The 27,673-nt window shown below is 39.6% G+C and overlaps 1 protein-coding gene across 5 annotated transcripts in view; it reads right to left on the bottom strand.

Annotated features, from left to right (window-relative positions):
* Window positions 1–74: 74 nt before the first annotated feature.
* pdxdc1 (pyridoxal-dependent decarboxylase domain containing 1) overlaps window positions 75–27,673 on the bottom strand; it is a 37,012-nt gene continuing 9,413 nt past the window's right edge. For 3 of the 5 annotated variants that reach the window (XM_030058846.1, XM_030058848.1, XM_030058847.1), the window contains exons 12-24: window positions 26,570–26,695; window positions 25,928–25,978; window positions 24,507–24,551; window positions 16,082–16,142; window positions 14,575–14,645; window positions 13,441–13,546; window positions 12,954–13,128; window positions 10,231–10,349; window positions 9,855–9,976; window positions 8,911–9,003; window positions 8,715–8,811; window positions 5,617–5,715; window positions 75–3,280 (exon numbers count right to left, since the gene is read on the bottom strand). In XM_030058846.1, the coding sequence (XP_029914706.1) occupies window positions 3,003–3,280; window positions 5,617–5,715; window positions 8,715–8,811; window positions 8,911–9,003; window positions 9,855–9,976; window positions 10,231–10,349; window positions 12,954–13,128; window positions 13,441–13,546; window positions 14,575–14,645; window positions 16,082–16,142; window positions 24,507–24,551; window positions 25,928–25,978; window positions 26,570–26,695 (1,443 nt within the window). In that variant the 3' untranslated portion in view covers window positions 75–3,002. The remainder of the gene's footprint in view (window positions 3,281–5,616; window positions 5,716–8,714; window positions 8,812–8,910; window positions 9,004–9,854; window positions 9,977–10,230; window positions 10,350–12,953; window positions 13,129–13,440; window positions 13,547–14,574; window positions 14,646–16,081; window positions 16,143–24,506; window positions 24,552–25,927; window positions 25,979–26,569; window positions 26,696–27,673) is intronic. The other 2 variants (XM_030058849.1, XM_030058850.1) reach the window with 1 other exon arrangement.

Below are 27,673 nucleotides of genomic sequence, written 5' to 3'. Positions count from 1 at the left end.
TATGATGACCAAGCAGGTTAGGGTACTATATATGATAGAACAGCTACAACAGTGTAATAAGTTTAGAAAATTGCATCCCTTTACTGTAAAGCAGCCTTTAAAACCAGGAAAAGACAACCTTCATCATATATTACCATATCATGATATCAAACATCCCAGACAATATCTATTCTTATATTACAATATCGATGTTATACCGATATATTGCCCAGCCCTGCTGTTAACTATAATAACCAACTAGCTAATACTGCCAGATATCACTGACCTAACAACAGCTGTTGAATGGAGACCAGAACTTCATGTTGCGCACATACAATCTATCAGGCATCCGCTGGGTTATCGGTGTTGGACAAGTGGAATGCACGGTGGTTCTAATTCCTAGTGTCTTCATGTGCTCATCAGAAACACCATATTTACTTATTTATGAGTTAATGAGCACATGAACACCCCCTGGAAGGGTGCTACCCAACAGCTGGGAATTTCCAACGTGCATCTCTGTACAGAAAAAGTTAACTTTCAATTCACATTCTGTGGACGGACAAGGCTGCCAGTGACCATAACCTACCAGAATTCAATTTGGGCAAAAAAGGACAAATCTTTCAATTACTCTTCTCTGTTGAAATCCCACATCCTGATTCATGCTGGTAATGTGGCTGGATTTATGCACTGAAATCTTGCCTAGAGCAACTTTCAATGGTTGAATGAATTTTTCTAGTTAACAGAATTAATTCAATTGTCCAAAATAGTTCATACTCTGCCTGTTTGGCTTTTTGCTATGGCACATGGGAAATGCTCAAAGACTAATTCTCAAAGTACAGTGAGTATTTTCACCCAGGTCTGGCAGGATGGTTTTAGCTTTCCTCAGGAGTGCCTCAAATGCTTTAGGCAGGTTGCATTAATGACAAAATAATAAAGTTATATCAAAATCATAAAGTTTACATTATAGCAGTCCCATATTAATGTGCAAATATAGAGGGGAACTTTTTTCTTTAACCATAGCTGTGAATATAGCCTTTATTTCAGAGTAGTGCACACAAAGGAGTGTTTTAAGGTCCTAAGCAGGTGAGTGGAACTATCAATACGTTTTGTTTTTTTAAAAATTCAAATAAATTTTTTCCACAACCCTCAATTCCTACTATTGATTTGTAATGAATCATTATAGTGACTAAGTAGACAAATACACATGTTTAGTGTGCAGTATTTACAATCAGGTGTGGATTTGTATTCGATATTCCCATTACTCAAATATTTGGCTGCTTTATTCCCGGTTAAGTCAGAATGACAAGAAGAAGTTAGGTCTGGAGAACCTGAGCCTGCATCTTCCGCATTTGTCCTTGAACCTCAAAAAATCCTGTGTGAAGTTTGGCTACATCTCTGCTCTTAAATCCAGCAGGACACCCTCAATGCCCCTCTTCCTCAAATATTTGCCAGCCTGACTGAGAGACTGAACATTAGTGCAAACAGCCCCACAATGCTGTGATGGACGCTACTCTGAAATCTAAATATTCCCTCCCTCTTTCCCTCAGGAAAATGCCACCCTAAAACACATAAAAATACTGCGATTGCTGGTGTACCTTGCATTTCTGGGCCTTTTTTGTTGGGTGTATTTTTGTTAACCTCATGTATAAATGGCCGAACACAGATGATGTGACATTTCCAGCAGCTACACAGGAGTTTTATAGTAGAACATTTTCATCTATCTACAAGATCAACATTATTGTCAGGTTTTGGTTTCAGTCACTGAGAGTCAAAGAGCATGGGCTTCTTGCTAGAGCTGCCATTTCAAATTAACATTCAACAATTATAAAGGAATAACTCCATCATAGAAAAGAAATACCAATACCTATTTCTCCACCACAGGAGCCTCGAGTGCAATTAACCAAAATGCAAAGGAGCCACAAGAACTGGGCACCACGATGGCTCATCTGGTGGAGAGAGAATCACTTGTTAAGGCTCAATCCTGACCATTGCAACCTGGGTTTGAATCTGAGCCCAGGCCATTTCCTGTTACCCAACATCCCCTCTGGAATCAAGTATTTCTGATTCTGATTCTCATTATGATTCAGAAGCATTTTGCTCACTCTCTCCAGCTAAATGTATATTCCATGCTTTCAAATTATTTCAGGGCTCATTGACCTTATTCACTTGGCAGCCATTTTGAAAACTTCAGAGTGCCATTTCAATTTACATTTTTCACACTGAAAAATACATTTTTCAACATGAATTTGTAAAATTAAATTCAAAAATGTACATGTAAAATGCAAAAAACATATTTTTTATTTTTCTCAAAGATTGAGAGTGATATCGCTTTGCATTTCAATATATTTGACCTATCTGAGCTACTTCCCAGAGTTGAGCCATGTTAGCTAGTTAGTAGTTTACAAACTAGGGAACTAGCTGGCTAGCTCTCCTGTTAAATTCTGTGCCACTGCAGCTGTTGTTCCCAAGACTGTGAATGAACGATGACTGTTTATATGTAAGTTATTCCTTGATGTGCTGTTTTATGGGCTCCATATGTTTTATGGGCTGCATATGTCAATCTTCCAAGTCAATTTTCCACCTTCAGTGTGCAAAATAGCCACCATGTAAATAAGGTCAATAGTGCCACCACCTTTAACTAGGAATTTCAAGCCCCTTTTGTGGAGCTTACTGAAAGGCATTATGGGAGATGTACACACAATACACAGGGCTGCCTGAAGGAAAGTAATTTACATTTCATCCCAAAATGATTCCTGCAGTACATTGGACATGACAGATTAAAGAGATCGAACAGTGTTTGAGTATCTGAGGGTGGGTTTTTCCATTAACTGTGACTTTTGTCACAGTTCTGAAATATCAGGGTGGGAGAGACATATGGCACAATCTGGTTCAGTTTTCCAGAGGCTCATTACCAGGGGAAGTTGTAGGGACCTAGATTTCAGACTGTAATAATTCTCTTCAACAACTTTTAGGCTGGTACCATTCAGAGGATAGATAAAAGGACCTCTGCAGGAGGAGGAGTCCTATCTGCCACTCTGGTCAGCCTCTTGGCCTTCAGGATGCCTCTCCTCAGAAGCCAGGTCGACCTCTTTCTGCAGCTGGACAGGCTCAGACAACTCCTCTGGTTCCACACCTGCTGCACTGGGCAAATCCTTTTCATGGTCAGAGAGTGAGTTAGGTGGGGGGGTTGTGGTGGTCACAGTGTCATTCCCTTCCCCGGTTGTCTCGTCGGCTTGTTCGATGGAGCTTGTTTCACTGTGGGAGTCAGAGGTTACTCCTAAGCGCCGGAATAACCTCTGACCTAAGACAAAAAAGTACAGACAGAAAAGCCAAGAGATGAGTCAGATCTAATTTTTGACACAATTTGACACTAAGTATTATCCACTCAGTGGCTCAGATTAATGAAGCATCTTTGCCTGGTTCATATAGAATCACTGGCTAAATACTGGAAACAGTATAGCATCTCACATTCATTTAACAAAAGGGATTGTACCACTTCCCAATATTGGTCATTTTATGGATGTGCCACTAGAATAACATAGCTGGTGGCCCAACAGATGGGTGACAAGTGCTCTTCTTTCTTGAAACATAAACACACATTCTTCCCAAATATTAAAACCCAATATAATGTTGGTTGATTTCAAACTTTGGAACAGATTTGCATAACCTAGTCACTTCCATGTACCAAAGAAACAAGGCTGCACCTGACTGGACTGATGTACCACCCATCAGGCTGTTCCTGGTGTCTGTCTCTGATTTTTAAACTGGAAAAACACAGTGGCTTGTAGAGAAACCTAGTCTATATCACCTAATCAAGTCCACTGAAATCAGTTTTTGAAAATATCTGAGGCAAGGTAAAACCCATCCAGTTCCTGTGTCTTGAGTCAATTTGAATCTATGATGGCCAGTTTAAAAGTTGGCTAGAGATTCAGGGGTTTCAAGAGGCAGACAGTCACACTGGACACCACTGATCTGCAATAAAGTAGGCTTGACTTGCATTAATGTGTATCACACACTGTGATGTATCACCCCTGGTAACCTGCTGCCTCACTACCAGGCTGCCTACATACAAAATGATGCTCCTTGCTGGATTTGGTCAAAACATACCATGACAGCAACATAGCGTAGGGCCATGTGAAAACCCCCACATGTACCGCATTCAAAATACAAAGTTTGGAGTTGATATGCCCCTGCCATAACTAAACCACTAAAAGTAAAAAGAAAAGGTGTAAGCACATTCAAAAAAGCTTATCAGGTGATCATGCCATAATGCTTCGCAAGAGTGAGTTTGCACATGCAGTGACAATCAAAAGTAAACACTGTAAGAGGTTTCCATGAGCCAGTAACCAATTTACTATAAGAGTAAACATAGCATCCTAACCAGACACCTGTATCATGAAGCAGGATTCAGGCTTTAGCGAGATAATTTCAGGCTCAACTCCGGATTTTCTGTATCACAAAGCTGATTCACCTCTCATCAGGATAGGAAACCTATCCTGAACCTGTCCTGAGAGCTAGCCTACTCCAAGGCAGGCTAGCTTTCAGGATAGGATTGAATCCTACATAAAGCACCATCCCCTGGCCAATCAGCTGTTTGCGAAAACATGGCCTGCCCATTCATTTTGCCGACAACTATCTGTATGAGAGGTACCGGTTCTCACGGCCAGGCCTTGAGTACATCTGTCAGATTCTGGAGCCACATATTGCCCGTGCGACCCGCAGGAGCGCTGCCCTGACAGTCCTTCAGGCTGTCTGCATCGCCATAGGGAGCTTCATGTATTCAGTTGGAGATGCCGAGAGGCTCAGTAAAAATACAGTCTGTCGAGCTGTCCATCAAGTTGCCTCTGCTCTGACGAACTTGATGGACGACTTTATCGTCTTTCCAGGGCACTTGCCAGCACACATCATAAAAAAACGATTTTATGCCATCGCAGGTGGGTCAATATCACCAGAGAACAGCCTAACACCAAACACCACACGGTGTTTGGTTTAGTATGTAAATTTTGTTTTTCCTCCTCATACTCCTCCTCATCCCAGTATAATACGCTGCTCTTCTGCTGTGAAATACGCTGTGCGTTTTTCCTTGTCGCTCATGTTTGTGATTGGTGTGCTGCCTCAGAACCTGCCCCTTATACGTGCACGTTCACGGCTCTTGATGAGGCAAACTTGGATCGAGTGAGTGAATTGATAACCAGCGTTGTGATACCGCTTATCCCTGATCACCATGGTCTCAATTAGTGTAGCTGGATAGGTCTGGGAAATCCAGGGAAAATTGAGCTTGCTTCGTGATACAGGCCTCAGGTTTCACATCATCAGAGTATGAGCTTATCCAGGAGATTCTAAACCAGCTGCCCTATTTGCTTGCAATGCCAAACCAAGACAAGGTTACTTGAGTAAACCGGGTTAGTAAAGCGAATTTCTGTGCATGTAAATACTATTGACACAGTGGCCTTGGCTGGGTGATATATCAATATTATATCCATACTGTTTGTATCGTCCAGCCCTAGGTCAAAGTTTTTACTGTAATCTAAAAGAGAAAACCCGAACAATTCCAAGCTCATCACTGGACTCAATAAGTGAGGCCCACAATAAGAACATCAGGTTGCAGGCCCACATATCCAGTACAGAAGATGCTACCTGAATGTCTCTTGGCTGAGGAGACGGGGGTATCTTGCAGGGGAAGCCTTCCTGTCTGGGCCTTAGTTTCGTAGGTTGGCTCTGTGGAGTCCAGGGAACCTTCATGTGCGCGCACACACACACACACACACACACACACACACACACACACACACACACACACACACACACACACACACACACAGAGACACATACGCATGTACGCACACACACACACATACAAGCAAACATTTTATAACAGCCAATAACAGCATAATACAGAGGGCTACAGTGCTGCTGCTGTTCTGTAGGACAGTAGTTGCTATCTTGCTCTCATTAATTGACTGTGTTTACATGGACTTTAGTATCCCGGTTTTGATCGGGTTTTTTAAGTATCCCGTTTTTGTGTTTGTGCATGTAAACACCATATCCCGAATATGCTCAAAGCCGGGATAAGCCTCAAAACCGGGATACTAAAGTCCATGTAAACACAGTCATTGTTACTGAGTCCCGGATACTGGCTGGATGCTCCAAATGCTAACAGTTAGCCTTTTGCCATTGAGGTGGACTTCCCCCCAGCTAACATTCTTAAACATAACCAGCTTTATGTTTGTGTCTGCAGTATTGTATTTGTATTTTGGTTTTAGTTGCTGCAAACACAATTATTACTATCGAGGGCGAGCCAAAAGAAACGGAACTAAACTGAAAAGCACAACATTTCCAACTGATATTATACATATTGCTCTCCTTTTTTTTCTATGGTTATTTGTTCTACTCATAGAGCAGAGTTATTTTGGTACTCAATGTGTTTCCCCCTTTAGTTTTTTGGGCATTTCTGCTTTCCGCTTTATTAGACAGACACAATGGAGACAACAAATACAGGGCAGAGAAAGGGGATGACAAATATAGATCTATCTATCTAGATAGATAGATAGATAGTTAAAAAAAAAACTAAAGTGGGAAACATATTGAGTACTAAAATAACTCTGCTCTATGAGCAGGACAAATAACCATAGAAAAAAAGGAGAGCAATATGTATAATATCAGTTGGAAATGTTTTGCTTTTCAGTTTAGTTCTGTTTCTGTTGGCTCGCCCTTAATAGGCACTGTGTTTGCAGCAACTAAAACCAAAATACAAATATCTATCTATCTAGAGATAGATAGATAGATAGATAGATAGATAGATAGATAGATAAAGATATCTTGTTTATACCAGGAGAATAAACAAGATGTTCTTCATTGAACCATCCAAAGTCTACTCTCAGTGGCAGGATAGTAAGATGAGAACAGACCCATGCACCAGGGAAGCATCTCATAACACCAATGCCCAGTGGCTGGTGGATCTGAGAGCAGACCACAGCAATCTCCCAGAACAAGAGCCAGAAACCATCATGATGGCAGACATCCAAGAAAGAGTGTCAAGAATGAAGAGCTGGACAGCACCAGGCCCTGACGTAATCCATACCTACAGGCTAAAGAAGCAAACTGCACTCCATGGGCAGCTAGCAGCACAACCAAAGCAGCTGCTAATAGATGGTACCCACCAAGAGTGGCAGACCCAAGAATCCTGATCATGAAGGACCCCCAGAAGGAAACAATCCCATCCAACTACTGGACTATAACCCGCCTCTCCACAACATGGAAGCTCCTGTCAGGCATCATAGCACCTAAAATGAGTAGGCATAAGGCTCTATACATGAGCAAGGTCCAGAAGGGAATTGGCAGTAACACCAGAGGGGCCAAGCACCAGCGACTGGTCGACAGAGCAGTCACTACAAGGCCAAGAACATCAACCAGTGTACTGCCTGGATTGACTAGAGGAAAGCCCATGACTCAATGCCACACAAATGGATACTGGAGAGCTTGAAGCTGTAGAATATCAACAGGACACTAAGAGCCTTCACAAGGAACTCGATGGGACTGTGGAGGACAACTCCAAGAGTGGCTTTTGATACTGGTCCCGAAGTGGAGCAACCATTAGCCACCTCCTCTACATGGATGACATCAAGTTGTATGCAAGGAATGAGCAAGACATCAACTCACTGATCCACATCACCAGGCTCTACAGCAACGATATTGGAATGTCATTCGGACTGGATAAGTGTAGTAGGATGGTAGCGAAGAGGGGCAAGATGGTCGCAACTGAAGGGCTGGACTACCAGAAGGCAACACAGCAGACATGCAGACAGTTACAAATACCTTGGAATCCCGCAGGCAAATAGAAATCATGAGGAGGCCGTAAGGAGGTCAACTACAACCAAATACGCCCACAGAGTGAGGCATGTCCTGAAGAGCCAGCTGAATGGACAAAACAAGATCCAAGCCATCAACACCTACGTCCTGCCAGTGATCAGATACTCTGCTGGTATAATATCCTGGCCAAAGGAGGAGGTAGAGGTCACTGATATCAAGACAAAGAAGCTCCTCACAATGCATGGAGGGTTTAACTTCATGTCCAGCACCTTGAGGCTGCACACTATGCGGAAAGAGGGAGGCAGAGGACTGGTGAGCATCAAAGCCAACATCCAGGATGAAACAGCAAAGATTAAGGAATACTTCAGAAAGATAGCCCCCAGTGATGACCTACTAAATGAATACCTCAGGCAGCAGGAGCCCAGTGAGGAGGAGGATGAAGAGGAGGAAGAAGAGGGACTATCATGAAGGCACAAACCCCTGCATGGCATGTACCACCAACAGATAGCAGAAGTGGCTGATATCGAGAAAACATACCAGTGGCTGGAAAAGGCTGGACTGAAAGACAGCACAGAGGCACTGATCATGGCAGCACAAGGTCGATAGAGACTGGGGTCTACTATACCAGACAGACCCCCTCTGTCCAGAAGAGTGCAGTCCAGTCCAGTCCAGAACAGCTAAGATACTGCAGAGAACCCTCAGGCTCCTAGGCCTCTGGTAGAGGACCCGAGTTTGAAGGAGACACAAGACTGCCCAATGAGCAAGTCCGGATTTCTTTTTTATCTATATGGACCTGCAGTTGCTTTGACTGAGCTGAATTGGCCGTGAGCTAAAATGTGACAAACAGCAGTACTACAATTTATTTGTAACTAAATGGAGTTTGGGATACTCTAGACTCTCCATCCATACACACAGACACACAGTACCTGCAGCTAGGTTGAAGGTCCTGCCCTTTATGGAGCTCTGAACAGGAGAGAACCAATTCAGTACAGAACCGACCACAGGAAGCTGCCTCAGCATTCCCTGACAGACACAAGGACACAGAAACAATCAAGCATTTGCATGGATTTGATTAGCTTATGCAGAAAACACGCACCCACACACACACCCACACACACACACCTCTTCCATGAGTTTCTCCTCGTTGGCCTTTTGCAGCTGTAGCTCTGCCTCTTGGATGCCTTTCCTCACCACTTCGGTCATGTTCTCCAACAGCTGCAAAGAAAATTATTACTGTTGTTTACAAGAGTCATTTATGAGACAACACAGGAAAATGCATTACATTGAATAACTTTATAACACATGTAGAGATAGAAATGTCAAGAAGAAATAAATTACATTATAGTTAATCATTAGATTATAACAGCAACAATAACAGCTATAATAAAGTGTTTCTGTTGCATTATATATATACTTTTTTCAACAAAAACAGAAAGTATATGCAGTTATGAAAAAGACAATTGCAAGCCTTTTTCATGCTATATGGAAATGGAAGAGGATTTCAAGGAACAGTCTAACCTCAGATAATTTAACAATACATAATCAATGTTAAACATCACATAATCTGTGATGTTTAACACTTTCCAGGAGGGTTTTACTGCTGAATTGATTTCCTGTTGATATTTTAAATTGCTGAAAATATTTCTGCTGTCATTCCATTGCATCTGTGCTTTATATACCTCTGCTTGACATCATATTGTTTATAACAGCCCAGCTGTCCACAGGAATTAGACAAACACACAACTAACAAAATGGATCATCAATGGCTGTTAGTTGTCAGTGTTCAGGTATCGGGTGGACATTTCTTTCAACAAAGGGATCTTACGGATCTTATGTCCAACATGTTTCACATACTGTATTAAGCCTGTTCTATATGGACATGTATGTGGATCAACCTTGTTGCAATCAACTGGAAATTGCAACTCTGCCTCCATTATCTTGCAGTTACTTGAGTTGTCATTGCAGGTCAAAACTTTGAATTTTAATTTCTGCATCTAATCAAAAATGTAAACAACAGTTTTGTTTTTTTTTTTTAACTTTTCTATAGTCCATAAAATTAATATTACCCTTCCACTCTCCTCAATGTCCCTTCCCAGGGCAGTTATGGTATCCACCAGCTCTGAAATATCTACGTCGTCAGTTACCATGCCTACAAATATACAATCTTGCTCTGTCCCAAAATCAGGGCCTAGGAAGAGAGAAAGAGAAAAAAGGAGAGAAAAGCACACAATTACTGAAGTGAAATGCATTCACACCAGAATAAAAAAAAACTGAATTAGTGAGATAATTATCTTAGAATTATTTCAGTTATTTCATTAATTAAGAAAAACAGGCCAGATTTTTTTGGTCACAAGTAAATGCAATACACTTCCATACAAAATAGCTGAAAAAGCACAAAAAAGCATTTAATCACAGGTCTCTGAAGTGTGGAGAGACACTAACCAGTTGAGAAGCTGATGTCAGTGTCCAGCTCTTGGAGTTTTTTCAGCAGCTCACTGTTAATTTTCTGCACCTCCTGCTTTCTCTTGCTCTCATCCAGTCCCTCAGACTGTGGCTCATACCTGAAGAAATGGATCACACTCATATAGTTAAATATTTGGAATAATCCTGCAGGGTACAAAATGCTTAATTCATATTAATGCTTTTAAACCCCAGGCTTTTCCAAGCCAAGGCATAATATTTTGAGTCAGCTCTGATCAAAAAGATTTTGGCTTCTTAAGGCCTAGATTCCCAAACTCCATGTCCCATTTGAGACTTGTAAGGGACAGAATCTCAGATTTGAGCCAATTTATGGAATAGCCAGACACCAGCTCTAAGTGTTTATCAGATTTTGGATTAAGAGGAGAGATGTGGCTTGGTTTATTATATTAAATACAATATCATCTGCAGAAAGACTTATTTTATGATGATCTCCATTCTGTCTTCGGTCTGAAGACAGAATGGAAGCAGCAAGAGGTTCTACGAGAAGGCCAAACAGTGATAACAGGTGATAGTAGACATCCTTGTCTAGATCCTTGATGAACTGTAATGGGTAAGAGATAAGGCTGTTGGTTATTACTGATGCACTGGGTGAAATATATGGTATCTAAATCCACTTGGTGATGCATGTGGCAAGTCTGAAATGGTCCAAGGCAGTGAAGAGAAAGGACCATCCTACCGTGCCAAACACCTTTTCTACATCTAATGAGGTAATAACACAGAGTGATTTATGGCAATATGGTGGTGTGGGCCCACTGGATTTTATTAGATTGAATAGTATTTGCATGTTGTCTGAGGATGCCTCCCTTTGATAAATCCCGTTTGGTTCACATTTATCAATGATGTGAATACAGACTCAAGCCATATAAATAGGGCTTTGCTATTTATTTCTAAATCTGAATTGATAACAAATAGGGGTTGATACCTGGACAACAGTGCTGGGTCTTGTTTATAGAACCATAGTGATAAGAGCTTCATTCATATGTTTTTCCAGTATTTACTATTTTTGTTTTATTATCCTAATGAAAGAGCCCAAAAAGGTACTCAACCTCTGTAGGGAAATTCTCAAATACTTTTATGATGATATAATCTTCCTTGCTAAATCAAGAGCCTTTCATTGGCTAGATGATGTAGCTCAGGACCTAAAGAGCGCAGAACAGCTAAACACAAAGGCAGTTTGAAAAAGCTATAAGTATTTCATGACACTTTGAAAAAGCTCATGTTCATGTATAAGAAAAAAACACATGTACTTTTGCTGTTTTTTGCCAAAAGGTTGAAAATATATTATTGAAATCTTCCCCCCTAAGCAGGACATATTTGTTTTGTATGAAGATTCTGCTGTTTTGAACCCATTTTTGAATCTCTTTTTAAAAGGAAAGCACATATTAAAAGAAGTGCTCTACTTGCCTACCATATGTTCCAAAACATTTTCGTCAACATATTTTTGATAAAGTATGTCCATAAATAAAGGTATTAGTAGTGGTTCTCTGCCATTCATTTTAAGCATGTGATATTTCAATCTTTCCCAGAGAACCTAGCCTAATTTTTCAACTCTCCAACATCTTTCATAAAATATTTTGATCAGAAGTGTTAAGAGATGCTCTTGATTAGCGACGGAGAGATCTTTTAAAATTTTTTAAAAACATTTCAGAAAAATTACAATCAACTTTTAGATTTTTAAAGATAGTGACAGCAGAGTTCAGGTATCCATAGAACAACCACAGCTGCTCTTGGGTGTCAAGAACAACCATAATCATTATGACCATGAAGGTCACACATAGGTCACAATATGTTTCTTATGCCTTAGTCCTTTTTGCGAAACATGAGTGCCACTTCCTAAAATTTCATGCCATTTATCATTCCTTTGTGGTATTCTTCCTTCACAGATTTAGACTTCTTTAACTGATGTCATTATTAACAGATGATGCTCTGAAATGTTTGATCCTAATCCTGCTAGACCACAGTGCAGCATTTGACCGAACTCATTCAATTTTAATTGACTGCTTTAAATGCTGGGTGAGTATCTCAGGCTCAGCATTGAACTTGCTCAGATGCTATCATTCCAAATCAATTTTCTGTCATAACAGGCAATTCATCATCTTCCTTGGCATAAATAATATCACTCAATTATCCCACTTAATATGCTCCTGTTACTGACATACAAGATGTAATATACATCAGACACAGCTAGTACAAGTACAGCATCAGTCCAGACTATGGTTTGTCTGTGTCTGTCGTGTTTAATGGTCATTTCCCGTAGATATGTTATTTTCTGCACTCCCTTTCCATTCCTAACCAACTGGTTATGGTAGAGGCTAGACCTGAATTTTCAGGTGTCTTAGTGCAGTGATTTGGTGCTGCCTGAATTCATCTGGCACTGCCCAAATGAAACAAACTAAAGAGGTTCAAGTAAACAAATGCACACTTAAATGATGTTAGACCTTCAAGAACTGAATACAATTTTGGCAATAAAACAAGTTGACTGTAATCTATATATGATTGTAGACATTTTGTATATAACTCTGTGCTTTAGCCATTATGACACTGGAGTGACTCAACCCTAAACTGTAGGTGACTTGACCACACAGCATAATTCTATAAAGAGGTGAATTTCCAAAAGCTTGCACAACAAGCATGTGCTTTTTCTGTAACATGGTTGTTCTTATTAAAATTCCATGCAGCCTTACCTGACTACACCAAGGCCAGGCCAGCTGAGATCCTCTATGTATCTGAGGGAGGGGGAGTGTCGGTGGGTCTCCTCTCTAAAGTCCTGTCGAAGGCACATTGTGGAGCTCAGCACTGAAACCAATTCAGACAGTCTCTCCACCAGAGCTTCCACATCCTTCTGCTGGGTCCCCAAGACTGAAGAAGAGTGAGAAGTTGAGCCATGACCAGTGTCAGATGTTCATGATTGGAATGTATATAGTAAGGAATAACAATTAAGGATTTTTAATCTTTGTTGTTGTTGTTTTTGGAACTTTTGGAAAGTTGGACCGAGAACTTTAAATAGGAATGTGTGGGTCCTACTAAAAGTATCCCAAAGTGGGTACTTTGGAATACTTCTGGGTAACTGCACTTTTGGATACATTTGGGTGCTGCTGGAGCACTTCGGAGTACCTTTGGGTGATTAGCAGGACACAGATATAGTGTGAGTATGTATGTTAATGCTGTTACCTGCAGCAGTCAGGAGGGGGCTGAAGCGAACACAGGTACCCTCATCCTCCAGTTCCACCACATCTATCCCACTGACAGGCACCAGCTGGGCCAGTTGCTCACCCAGCTACACACAGGAAAATCATTCACATAAAAGGAATACAGTAAGTTTATACTAAATTGCATCATTGGTCAACTTAAGTCATGAGAGCATGCGCAGATCAATCATTATCAAAATGAGGATTAGAATATTTCCATCAGTTATGTAAGTGATATTTTACCTTTATTGGCAGAAAGTTATGTATGACACCTAAACTTTGAGTCGATGTGTAGCAACATGGCAGCTTGGGTATTGTGTAGATTTATACACCTAATCAAAATTTTAAGACCAGTTGAAAAATTGCAAGAATTTACATTTTGCACTATTGGATCTTAAGAAGGTTCTAAGTAGAGCTTCAAAATGCAAAAAGAAGAAATGGGAGTGAGACAAAAAAAAAAAAAAAATTGAGTAAGCAATTTATTGCAAACAACCATTACTCTGAAATAGGCTGTTCATCAGCTGATCAAAAGTTTAAGACCACAGCCTTTGTTGAGGCCAAAATTATTTATGGTTAATTTATAATTCATTTATTTATAACTTTATTTGAAAATAGGTTTAGGAGAATTTAATTGGTTGTTTATTGGTTGTCCGAACAGCTGTCTGCATTGATTGGAGAGGTGAGTTGAGAGGTGATTTATGACACCTGGGTAGAGCTGCAGAAACAGTTAAGAGTGGGAAGCGGGACAGTTTTTTGACTGCAGAGGACAGACGCAGAACATTTTTTTTTTATTATTGCTTTCTTTTAATAAATGGCGACAATGCCAAAGTGAGGCTGGATTCGCGGCTGTCTTTTGTTTTGAAGAGCGAAACATGGACCCACTCAGTAGCGGCTTTGAAAGTCACCGAAAAAGAAGCCGCAACAGCCTTTAAAAGCCCAAATCTTGGCAAAAAATGTAGATTCAGTGTCATTTTCTGTCAGGTATCCACACTGTCATGACCTCCTGATGGCAAAGGCAAAAAAGCTTTCTCTCTCTGAACATGGTCAGATTGCTGAGCTGCACAAGCAAGTTATGAATACACAAAATGTACTGTATGTCAGAGGGGGATAAACTCACCCATCTGTTGAAGGCATCCAGCACCTCTTTCTCCCCAGCACAGTAACCCTCAACTGAACCCCCACTAGATGCTGAGAAGGTGGGAGAAAAGGAAACAGCAAGGAAAATTTGAACGATACGTGACTATAATATCTGACTATAATATCTGTTGTGAATGACTGGTATTACATCAGGTGCACATGTGAGGTGAAAATGAAAAAAAAAGGGTTGACTGACAATACAAGTTGCACTCACATTCATGCACTGGAGGCCCCAAACAGCAGCAAGAGGTAACTTTGAATTTTAAGGTTTTCTATATCTTCTCTACCCTTAAACCAATACACTCACTGTGAAGTCCTTCACACCAAGTATAAAATATTGCACTGCAAATATATGTTAAAAAAGAAAAAGAAAAAAAAAAAGTAGAGGCCAGGTCAGTTTTTGTTTTTTTTTTCAGATTAGCCTTTGGGTCAGGTGTTCAGAACTGTCAGATGGGTGAATAATAAAAGCCGTAACAGCTATAGATAGCTACTGTAGTGGTCATGACTATAAATTAAAATACTTTAACGTTCCAATAAATTGACATCCATATCTGTTGCTATTTAAGTGTGCTTGTGACTAATTTTATGAATTTTACTGATCTTTAACTTTAACTCAGTGAGTTCAAGAGCATATCCAAGTAAAGGAGCATGACTTGAATTATATTACAAGTACTGTCACAATTTCCATAGTCTCCCTGTGTGATCTCCCATTGAGGGCAAATCATGAGGAACTTTTAACTGATGAAGATTTGACAATTTATTAGACTACCTGTAAAACTGTGAAAAATTGACCATAACCAACTCATCCTTACCATCTGCCAGTTTTGTAGGTATGAATTCAGACTCTCTACTATTTTTCATTTTGATGCTTTGACACCAAGTATACTATAAATATCATACATGTTTAGTCTTATGGCAAATGCACACTTGTTTCTGTCCATAAAATCTAGTGATATTAATAGTTTAAGCAATGGTCATAAATTTGTCAGATAGATAGCTTGCCAGATTTTTTAAACTTTTTTTTTTTTTTTTTTTTTTTTTTTTTTTTTTTACCACTTTATAAACCCTCAGACAGTCCCCTGAATTGATTCACCCTATATTTGGTACTCTTGCCAACCAATCTTAATTTCAGGTATTTGATGGTAATTTGAGTTTTTACAATAGGTTAAGAGTGGCACAGTCATCTTTTAGAATATTTCCATGCGTTCCATGATTTTATCTCGTCCACTTAGACTAACACAATTATCTGCATTCCTGCATTTCCATATCAATTAAGGGAAACCAACGGCTGGATGAAAGGGAGGAAAAATGATACTCAAGTTCTACAATACTACTGCTTGCTTTGGGAAAAGGTAAGCAGAAACATGAAGTTTATACATTATGGAGGTATTACACTAAACATGTAAAATCACTGGTATGGTGCTTTAACACTAACTCGTTTGATCCTGGTTCCAGCAACTGTTGTTGGTAGTGTTTTTAACACTCACCAGCACTCATTTCCTGGGAGAATCTGAATACCACCACTGGAGAGTTGAGCTCATCCTCCACCTGTTGGACATGCAAACACACAGATCAGGCATGTGACACTAGGCAACACTTACTCATCATGGGAACACTTTATGATTTAAAGTAAAACATGCAAAACAACTGGTGGTGCTATTTGCTGAAGGGGTGGGATGTGGATGTATGTGTAAGAGTCTGGTTTTGTGCCCATGCTACTCAATGAAGCCATGGGTTATGTCAATGGGAGTTATGACTCTGTATTAAATACAGCAGTTTGAGGGATCAAACTGGTCTGCATGGAGTGGTGCTTCCTAGTCTTTGTATCTCAGTGTTATGGGGCAGCCCAATTTTAAACCAAAGCCATAAATCCCCAGACATTTGGTTGAAAGATTAGATAGGTGTAGGTTATGTGGCTGCTAAGTAGTGCTCGACACATGGTAAGAGGCAATACCATATTACATTTACCACATCCTTACTTCTAGTCGGTCCGTATTTGGCATTGGGCATCTCACTTACACCACTATCCGTGTTTAACATTGGAATGTTTATAAACATGCAAGCCAGTTATTGACAATGTGCACAAAACATTGGATGCCCATGATTAACATGCAACGCCTGGACATATCTGTGGTTTTAAGGTAGCGTTTCGGGTAACTAGCAAAACTGGACATAACCCACAGTTAGTCTCTTGTTTTTGTAGCATTTTTTGTTTCCAGTTTAGGCTCCACCTTAGTCAGAAAGCACTTCAACCAGAATCAAATTCAGAGAACACTGTGGCTCAGTTAAGGTATGTACACCTTTTCTTTATTATCCTGGGGACTTGGTCCGTGCCCCTATAGCAGGAAGTAACACACAGTGAAGTCCATTGCTGATGATATCCAGGTCAAGTGTCAAGTTAAGCATCATCATGGCAGGGTGGGTGTTGATGTTCCTGGGATGGCAATGTGACGGTCATGAATAATTCATGAGCATGTGTGGTTTTACTGTCAGTGTTGTCCAATCAGAGAACAATTAACTAATCTGCTATCACATATCTTGCAAACACTACAATACACAAAGAAAAAGTCTTTGCTTTGGTGCATCGAGGCCAGACCGGGACAACTGAGGTTTTCTGTGTGGCTGACCAACTGCTGGAGAGTTTCATCTCTCAACACCTGTCTGAGGCACATCACAGAGCTCAGCACAGGCACCAGCTTAGATACACAAACCACCAGAGCTTCCATGTCTTTGTGATAGCTCCCCAAGACTGGGGACAGAGATCAGTAAGGAGTGGTACATTTGAGTCAACTTATATCTGGAAGTTATGACAGGGAGGTGCCAATGCTAGATAAAACAACAGACACGGCAAAGTCTCACAAAAAAAAAAAAAAAAAAAAAAAGGACAAAATAACAACTTGTGGTACAAGGAGAACACACAAGCAGACCATGCATGCAACTGCACACAATTTCAAAGGATGCAGTCTGAAAGCAAAGGCAATTCAAAACCAAGTGAATTCTGGGAGCAACACACCAAGAACACAACGAGGAAAAGACCATCATATAAGATGCACTGCTGATAGCTCATGACAAACAGGACGGCTGTTCAGGAAAAAGAACCTTTGTGCAAGCTGCAAAAGTTTGTGCTGCTCCGACAGAAGACAAGGAATACACAAACCACTGTGCAGCTGTCTTGAGGAGGAGCTACAGGAAAAGCGGAGAACTGTTCAAGTCAAAAAAGCCAACAGAATGGGTCAACTCAATAGTGGCATTTATGGACACCATGGCTCGGTGCAGAGCCTGCCTTGACTCTCAAAACTAAATGAATCATCATGCTGTATGAGCACACAGAGTAAACGTGTGTGGGGAAAAGATTTTGCTGTTGATGACTCTAGATGTAATGAACAGTACACACCACAGCCACACAGTACAATACACAGCAGAGATCACAGCCTTTAACAGACTGAGGATGTCAAAGACAGCACACAACTGGATTGGTCTGGAGTCTGGACTTACAAATGTCAAAGGGCGCAGGCTAGTTAGCCTGACAGATTTCATTGTTATTGCATGCAGAGAATTTATGTAGTATGGAAAAGTAAACTGCTTTATTGCAAAAGGAAGCTTAGGTAATTGTTAAATGGAAAAAGGAAAGTGAGACTATGTTGAAATGCTATTAATTGCTACATAATACTCTTATTTTCAGCAGTGTACTGTACTACACTAAAGATGTAAAAGGCAGACAAGATGACATCTCACACCAAATATCACGATGAGGGGCAATGCATACTAAAATACGACAGGATGTTTACTTTACTTCTCCAACAAATGGAATAAATTGTAGAATGCCATGGCATCCAAGAGACATCACAGTCTGAATCAGTTACGAACCAGACAGATAATATTACAAAGGTCTTGTCACTAAAAGTGATGAACTGTTTAACAGCACAGCTCAGTCAGAGAGCACACCCAAAACAAAGTGCTAATCATCAGTTCATCATCAAATGTAAGAAGGCTGCACAGAGCTCTCCATACGCAATATTTTATTTATTTTGATCACCCACCAACATGTTTCCGTATTCCTGCCTTCATCAGGGTGTCACAACAAATACAATTAAATAGACACAGGTGTCCACAATTGGTGATGTCACATGTTCAGCTCCTATGATGCTTTTTAATGCTTTTTTTAATCTGAGGTTAGTGACATAATACACAATAAACATATGACCATGATCATTAGACCAATGGTGAGAATTTTCCAACCCAGATACAACATCTTTTTAAAGATGTTATGACATGCATGTTTTTTTTTCTCCAATTTAAACATTTTAATGATTCATATTTTTCTCAAAGTCAATGATATAATATAGAACAAAGATATGCCAAATCATTTGACCAAAAACAATATACAATAATAATATACAAACAATATACAATGCAATACAATATGCTACATCTTTTTAGGATGCTATAAAAAGCACAGGGATTTTAAAATTGGACATTATATTCAATTTTCAGTACAGTATTTCTGATTTTCAAATAGTATATACTTCACACAGACAAGTATGGAGATTATTTTAACTAGATAATATTTTAACTAAATATATTTTTTTTTTAATTATTTAGTTATTTAGTTAGATTATTTAGTTTTAAAATTATTATTTTTTAAAACTAATTTTGACCCATGAGATATGCTACATCTTGTGTGTGATGCTGTAACAAGCATAAGGTCCTCATAACTTAAGTTAAACAACAGATGTAAGATCAAGAAGAAAATGCTTCTTTGCTATGAGAGGAGCTTAACATCAAATATGAGGGTCTTCATAATTTAACACAACAATCATAATCTGTCGTTGTCTTTTATGCTCAACAAGTGCATGGGGTCTTTACAATTCATCCCACATTTTTTATATAATCAAGGTGGTCAGTAGTCATTTGTATTGGTCCCATGATTAATGTGGTCATATTGAATGTCAATTTTCAGAAATGGATGAAGTGCAAACTCTACAGTAAGGCCCAATGTTTAGTAGTGCTGCAAGAAGAATTAAAGGGGGTCTTTTCATCATTTTTGCCAATTTTATATGAACTATAGTATTAAAGCTTTTTACTGTTGTACACCACATAATGACAATAAAACATCTGTGGGGTTGTCGGGTTGTTGATCATTACCAGCGATGGAACAGATGTTTGGCCGGGTATTGATTTCAGGTGCTATGAGCAAGCAACCTTCACTACAAGACATTTCAGCTATGAAGGCTAAAAAGCCACATTCTTAAGCAAAAAAGCAATGACAAAGCAGGATTATTAGTTTAATACTTACCATACTGATATATTACCTCTACAATAGATGTTTATCTGATAATCCTCTGTTATAATTAGCTAGTGTACTAATTTCTTGCAGAGGATTAAGACTTGGAGCATGACCCTCAAATAACATAACCAAGTTGCCAGTCACAATGCTGTAGTTCTGCCCAATACTACTGTTTCCAGTTCACTTTGAATGGTGGAGGTACCCTGCCCCCCTAAATGTGCTTTGTAAAATATCTTTGTCATTAATAGGCTTCCAGACCAGCGATCATTTCTTTTGAAATTCCACAAAAGACAGGACAAAAACTTTGATTTTGTACTGTGATTAAACATGACTGCCACACGATGGCATCAAAGCACAAACACTACTTTACACACACTTATTGAGCAGTTTAGAGCCCTCTGAAGGTGAATGCCTGTATTGTAATATCACATGTGAAAGTAGATGTTAACTAGAGTTCCTTCTCAGAAAATGAAAAATTACTGTTGCTTATCCTACTCTCTCTTTGACATAGATCTTATGGATAACAGCTCACAGCCATTAATCCTACTGATACTAATGGTTATTTCACTTACTATATTTATTCTTGGCTCTCCACTGACCTGAACAATCTGCTGAAAAGTAAATGTGTGGATATGACCTCGACAGGGTAGGGGATGAGAGAGATGAATGTATGGCATATAAAAATCATAAATTTGACGTACCCACAAGTATACTTATCTGATCAATTTAATTTTGATTAAACCTTGCAAACCTTTATCAGCCAACTTGTAATTCCAATTTGCTGATTGTATTTTTTCATCTTTTAGTGTCCAGCTGTCACTCATTATTTAATTGTTTAATTGGTTTCAGCAGAGGCTTAGCATATGCACCTAATAGAAGGAAAGAACTCAGGGAAAGGACTAGGGAATCCAAAAGTGAACTATCCATTATGCACAATGTCCACACCTCTGCTGGCCTGTTTTAGACAAGTCTTGTGAGAATAATGGATGCCACCAAAAAAGCGCTAAGCGTCACACTTTATATCTCACACATATGGATCTTATTCAATGAGCGTCTGGGGACTGATTTTACGCTGAAGCTTCATGCATCGGACACCACACATAAACAAAAATAAATAAATATTAGACTCAGAGAAACTAGCACCACTTGTGGGGAATGCAATGGTCATATAGTCACTGCTGACTGCTATTTTTCCTTTTATGAGAAAAGGAAATATCTGCACACTAAATTTATTCTCCCATATACTATTTTAATGCAATGTCTCAACTACAACCGAGGTCTTTGTGAAGACCCTGGTGTTGATGTGGTAAATTTAGTGTGCCAACATTTTTCATTTTCTCATTAGAAAATTATTTTGTCTGGCACCTATACCAAACACACTCAACTGCCTTTATCTACACTGCTGACTTCTGAATGTATCTGTAACAGTAGCAACTAACTGGCTAATTTTCAAACCCTTTGAACAAAAGTGTATTTTCTCGAGTTCTTTGAGAAAAGACTAAGATTTTTCTATGTCTCTATGTGAAACATCTCAGTCGCATCAACTTAAGAAGCTCCAATGGCACTAAGAAAAGTAAACTCCATCTTGCCCAGCACATTAAATCACATATGGTGGAAAGGTTCTGCAGCACTGCCCTGCAAAAGTGGAAACGTCACAAAAACGTGACATCACTGATTGGGTGTGGACAGAGGTGCATCATCTCTGAAAGTTTCAACCTTTGGAGGACAGTACAACAGAACTATTCAGTTGGTGTATATACACTTTAATAACCATGGTCAGCCCACTCATATATGATATTCCTTATTATATCTATTCTCCACCCTATTACAAAGAGAGGAAAGCTCTCACTCATCTCAGTTTTTTTTTTTTTTTTTTTTTTAAAGTTTGTGCAATGTTTCACTCTATGGGAAAGATTCAGACAACCCCTATATTGCAACCCCCATAGTCCTACAGAAGGCAACATGCTGTCCTGTCAGAGATGGTCAAGAACACCACTCAATAAGGAGATATTTAGGAGGTCCCTACACCCAACAAAGCATGCACCAAGGACAGTGCAGTTACATCAAGCCAACAGAATCTCACACACATGTAGGAATGCTCAGCTGACTGCAGCACAGATATCCTTAATAGAAATCCCCTTCAACAAAGCCTGTAAACTGGCCAGAATGGGTTCTACAGCCCACTATGAGCTGCAGATCTCTGCTACTGTAAGATAAAGATACTGTCTCCATCTATCAGTTTGATAAGTGCTGCTAAAATATGTGTTTTCTTGTATATGTCCATGAAAAAGATACACAGAGCAAGCACCAGACAGTGTTTAGCCTCCACTCCTCAGGGAAAGAAAAAGGAGAGGGGTAAAAAGACCATAATTTTAAAGTAGGGTATTTGCAGGGAGATTAAACCACTTCAGGGACGAAGGTGGGATTAGGCTGATGGCACACTTTATAGAGGCTCAGAACAAATCAGAAGCATAGAGGCTGAATAGACAGAGCATGCACATCACTCAGTCTCTTGGCTGGCATAAAAACCAGGACAAGTGCCATCTAAGCAAGAGCAGTTCAAAGAGCAAATTGTCTAGTACCTCAAACAAATGCTGTCATATAGCACTGAGAGATGATAGACAGAATCCATGGCAGGGCTAAAGGCTTATAAACAGGGAGTTTATGGTGCATGCACAGCATAAAATAGTAAAACCAACCTCCCAAGTTGGTGCCAAAAACCCACATGACAGACCAAAATAGCTGTAAAAACACCTTAACAGTGAAAGAGCCTTTGCTTGTTTCAAACAGAACTTGTAACACACAAACAACCTAATGTAATCCATAATAATCCCTTAGCATTATAAAGTGTACAGTAGTGAGTGTAATAAACACAACCTGTAATAAAACATAGGGCTCAATGATATAAGATATATAGCATTCAAAGGCACCAAAACTGCTGTGTCACTGACAAGCAGTCTCTTCAATAGGCTCAAAGAAGGTAGCTGTCAATAGAAAAAAACATTCAGCCAGTTTTTACTTAATATGACCTATGGTATTATTATAATCTGACATTGAGGATTACTTTCCAGGTAGCACAGTCTGGCACTCTGTCACAAAGTCGCTAACAAAAGCAGACAAAAAATATTTCAAAAGTCAAAAGGTTGAAATGAAAAAAGTAGGAAGATCATTGGTTAAAGGAACTATGGTCTGGAAGGACTGTGGATTCTAATGCACACCTCCACTTCTCATCAATGACGTTACTCTTCTGCCATGGTAATGACCACAGAAAACTGCTCCCAGGTAGCTTGCTAATTTTTATGGGCTATGGTCAAGAGTGTTTGTCTCAACTGCAGACCACTGCAGCTAAAAGGACCACAGGGGTGAGGGGGAGTGGAACAGGCTTAACAATAAACTTGAGATGAGAGAAGTTCTACCAATGTTGCTGCAATCCCAACTGGTAACCAATACAAGTCCTAGATGATTTAATGCCTCTTTAAACCTTAACATGAATTATTATGGTTTGTTGGTGTTTTGATTGATGGGTTTTCAAGAGACATCACTTGTGAACTGGTACAGTACTTACAATGACATGTTTTACCCCTTTAAAAGCAGGGTTGCAATGGGATACAACAGCATGTCACACATTCATGAATTATTCACAACTCCTCCATTCCCATCTTAAAAAAAAAAAAAAAGTGTGGGAACAGAGGTATTCTCTGAAGTACCTCAAACAACATGCCTGAGTGGTCCACATCCTAAACAGTTAGGAAGAAGTGAACAGTCCATCAGCCAATGGGGACCCATGATGTGACCTGTGGGGATCAGGTCTCAAATAGCCGTTGAGCTTATGTGGGTGAAGGAAAATGGTCAGGAGTGAACATAACAAAGAAAAGCAAGAGAGGGAAAAGAAAAGAAGCAGGTAGTGAGGGAGACAGGCAAAGGCTTGGTCCCACCTACAATAGAGAGTATGAGAGAGCCCAGAACGTCCCGTAGCGAAGCCCCGGAGATGGGCGGGATCCGCGACACCATGCCCTGGAACCAAGGCAACCCACACTGACTATAACTACAGCTACACACAAAGACACACCTTACTAGCACAGTGGTACTGAAAACTCCTTTAACACTCAAATATCATTGTCTTTGCAGCAAATACTATTTTAGAATATATAACTCATAACTGAAGTCAAGTTAAAAAGGACTGTAAAAAAGTAAAAAAGCAGAAAGCACTTATTAAAACTACCAATGTACTAGTATTTAGTATGTGAGTATTTACCATTAGGTGAAACTAAATAGCTATATTGTCTAGCACAGGTGTACTGGATGCAAAATTTCTAATTCAGATTCATTCCAACTTTACAAAGGCACTATCATGGAACCTGAAGAGAGTTTGAGTACCACCGTGTGACAACACCTTGATCCCGAGCTCTGTGATTGTTCACTGCATTTAGCTGTCAGTCCAGGTCCTGCAAAATGCTACTAATCACAACTACTCAAATAAGGTGAAGTCTCATCACTTCACTGGACTCTGAATGATATATCAATCAATGTATGTGTGCAGCATCAGCCCCGGGCTGATGACAGTGAACAAGCCATTAGTTGGTAGCCCTCAGGCTGGGTCAGTATCAGCACAATTCTCATTTTACCATGGTCAAAGCCTCAAGGAGAGGGATCTCTGTTTCAAGCACATCCTACAAACAGAAATGAGGTTTGTCTTTATTTCAAGTGCAGGTCATTTTTTTCACACATTTTATGGTAGTATTAAATTCCAGTATATGTTGTGGGATCTGATCTGTTATGCGTGCTACTGCAAATTGTCTCACCAAACATAAAAACATAAGCAACTGCAGGTGTGACAGAAACAGCAGAATAACAATGAAGTACTTGACAGCATCTTATCAAAAGGTGTGACTGTATTTATATTGTCATTACATAATGTGTCAACTATAGGGCTGTCATCCTTCATGTCTTAATAACATGCAATTACCTTTTGGCACATTATGTTTTTTTTTTTTGTTTTTTTTTGTTTTTTTAAATTGTATCAATTGCATTTTTTTGTCCCTACAGTGCACCCATAGCTGGGCAGTCAAGTGCCATTACTTCCTCCTCGCTGCGTACCTAATGTTTAAATCACAGTGATGGAGAATGTTGCAATATTGAATGATTCTTTTCACATTTAAAGACTACCTGACAACTTTTTCACGAATCAACACTTAATATCAACACCTTCTGACAATCTTGCTGTGACAGCCTTTAGCTTGCCAAGATAACTGGACCCACGAGATGTAAGCTACAACTTTGTGTAGTTCAGTATTTGGCTGTGTATGTCCAGATGTGTGGGGATGTTTTCAGTTATGGATGACAGAAAGTACAGCTTATTCGGCTGCAGTATTTATCATGACAGCTTTAATGTTTTACTATCTTGAGCTATCATTGTTCATTTTTTAAGTGGACCAGCTAGAAGACCAAGCCAAGCCAAATGAACACTAATTAAAAACATTACTATAGTCCAAATTGAAAAGCTCCTATAAAACTCATTCTATGAGCTGAGAGAAGATGGAGGCTTGTGCCTAAAGGAAGTCTGTCACACCAAAAGCTGGGAGTCGGAAGCCCGAGAGCCTCCTGGGATGGGACCGCACATAACAACTGCTGATGGATCTACTCTCCTGCAGGTAAATGACTGAACTAAAGAAAGATTTACTGAACTAATGTGATCAGACAGTGACAGTCCGACTTGAGCTTGCATGTCTTGTTTGGGGGAGATAAATGAATAGTTCAATTTATTTTACTTCTTTTGATTTAAAAGAAAAAAGTATATGTGATTCAATAACTGGTAAAACCACCTTCATTCGCTGTTCCATATGGGTTTAGTCACAATTATTGTTTAGCTTTGTAATGTATTTGTTGATTTGACAGCAATATAATTATTATCAAATCTCCAAAATCATGTAAAGCATGAGATCAGAAACAAAGGAGAACTGAGTCATTTAAAGCTTGACCAAATCTCCAGTTCAATGTTAAATGTGTTGAGCATTATATTCTAGAAGGCTGGTCAAAGATTACCTACCGATGTTCTGATGGAGGCCAGCGTTTTCAGCTTCTCCAATAGCTGCTGGCTCTAGGGAAAACATGAGAAAGTGAACAAGGTGAAGTGGCTGTTTTACATATCCAACAATGCAACATAACTTTATTTCACTGTCTCCATCTCCATCTGACACTTGCATAGCAACTTCAACTTCTGATCTTATTTTAATTAATTCTAAAATTTAGCATGTACAATATGCGTCATGTGTTTCTATGGTACTGTACATCCCACGTCTGATACTGTCATTGTCAGATCCACACTGACTAAAACTGGGACACAGGGCTGATTTGTGCATGTTGTCATCTCAGTTGCTTAAGGCAAGAGCGTAGTTCTTGCCTTACTCATTAACTAATTAATAATCAAGCCTGCTATAAGGGCAACCTATATAAGAGCAAATAACCCAACCAAGTGCAAGAGTAGGTAGCTTCAGCTGTAGGCACATGGCCGAGTGCTTGAAGGCAGCTTTGCACTCATATTTCGCAAATAGAAAGAGTTTCTGATTTGGTCACTGTGTTGATATAGCGTGTCCTACCCTCCACAAACCTAGTGAGCCTGGACCTGACAGTGTCCATGCCAGATAGTTTTTATTAAAGTGTACTGCTGCGGTGTGTTAAGATCGCTCACCAGAGCGGTGGCATGTCTGATCTTGTGAACGATGCCATTGTGGCCAAGGTACTGCAGGGAGAGCCAGAGAGGAAGGGCTCGCAGCTTCTCCACCGGTTGGCTGGAGGTCAGACCTGCTGCCAGAGACTAAAGCAGAAAACAGCAAGAGAGAGACAACAAGAGAGCAAAACAGGGGCAAGTCAGAGAGACAGACAAAGAGACTGGCCATGAAGAATTTAACATACCCTGTAGTAAACTACTAAATTCAATGAACAGAAAGAGGACAAGCAAGGACCTTGATAAACAAAGTTCTCCTTTTGATCTTATACCGTAAAATATATCAGTTTAATGTCACCATTCATATTTATCTACTACATAGCAATTTTTTGCTCAACAAACTCTTCAACTCTTCCACTACAAAGCAAAAATAACAAAGTAAAGTAGGGTGTTGCTGCTATTCATCTCTCCATTGACCTTGCATTGCATGAAGGTACCTCCTTGGCTTCCACCAGTCATCACATCAAAACTAGCTGTCAGTTTGACACTTGAGTCAGCAGAAGAAGTGAGTGAAGTTGAGTGGCTAACAAGTAGTGATTCCAGCACTAGCAATACACAATCACTGGGACAGAATTTTACTATACTAACAAAAATAAGGATGTTTTTCACTATGCATGCCTGCAATTTGAGCCAACAACATACACATATATTTAATTACGCTCTATCTCTATATGAGTTGTGGGCAGGGAAAACCGTTCAGGTCAGCCTCCTAACTATAATTTCAAGCAGGATATGTGGATTTTTTGAAGGCTCCAATATCTCCCTCTTGTCAACAAACACAGCAATGAATCCACTGATGTCAGCAATCCAAGATAATGACTATCAAATTAATCAGTTATATTTAAGCAACACATAAAGCAAGAAATGTTAGCTTTAATACACTAAATTCATGAATAAAAGTGATTTTAAATATGTACACACCAACTATTCTAATATGTGAATGCTTTTGACTTGTAGCAGTAAGATGTCCTGTTCTTCCACATTTTCTAATACTCAACACAGTGTTTACATAAGTATTAGCAGGAAGTCAGTGTATTATTTCAAGACTGATGTAATGTAATCTATAGT

This window comes from Myripristis murdjan, chromosome 8 (assembly GCF_902150065.1).
Source record: "Myripristis murdjan chromosome 8, fMyrMur1.1, whole genome shotgun sequence".
Taxonomy (NCBI): Eukaryota; Metazoa; Chordata; class Actinopteri; order Holocentriformes; family Holocentridae; genus Myripristis; species Myripristis murdjan.
This window is presented reverse-complemented; position numbering and strand designations above follow the sequence as displayed.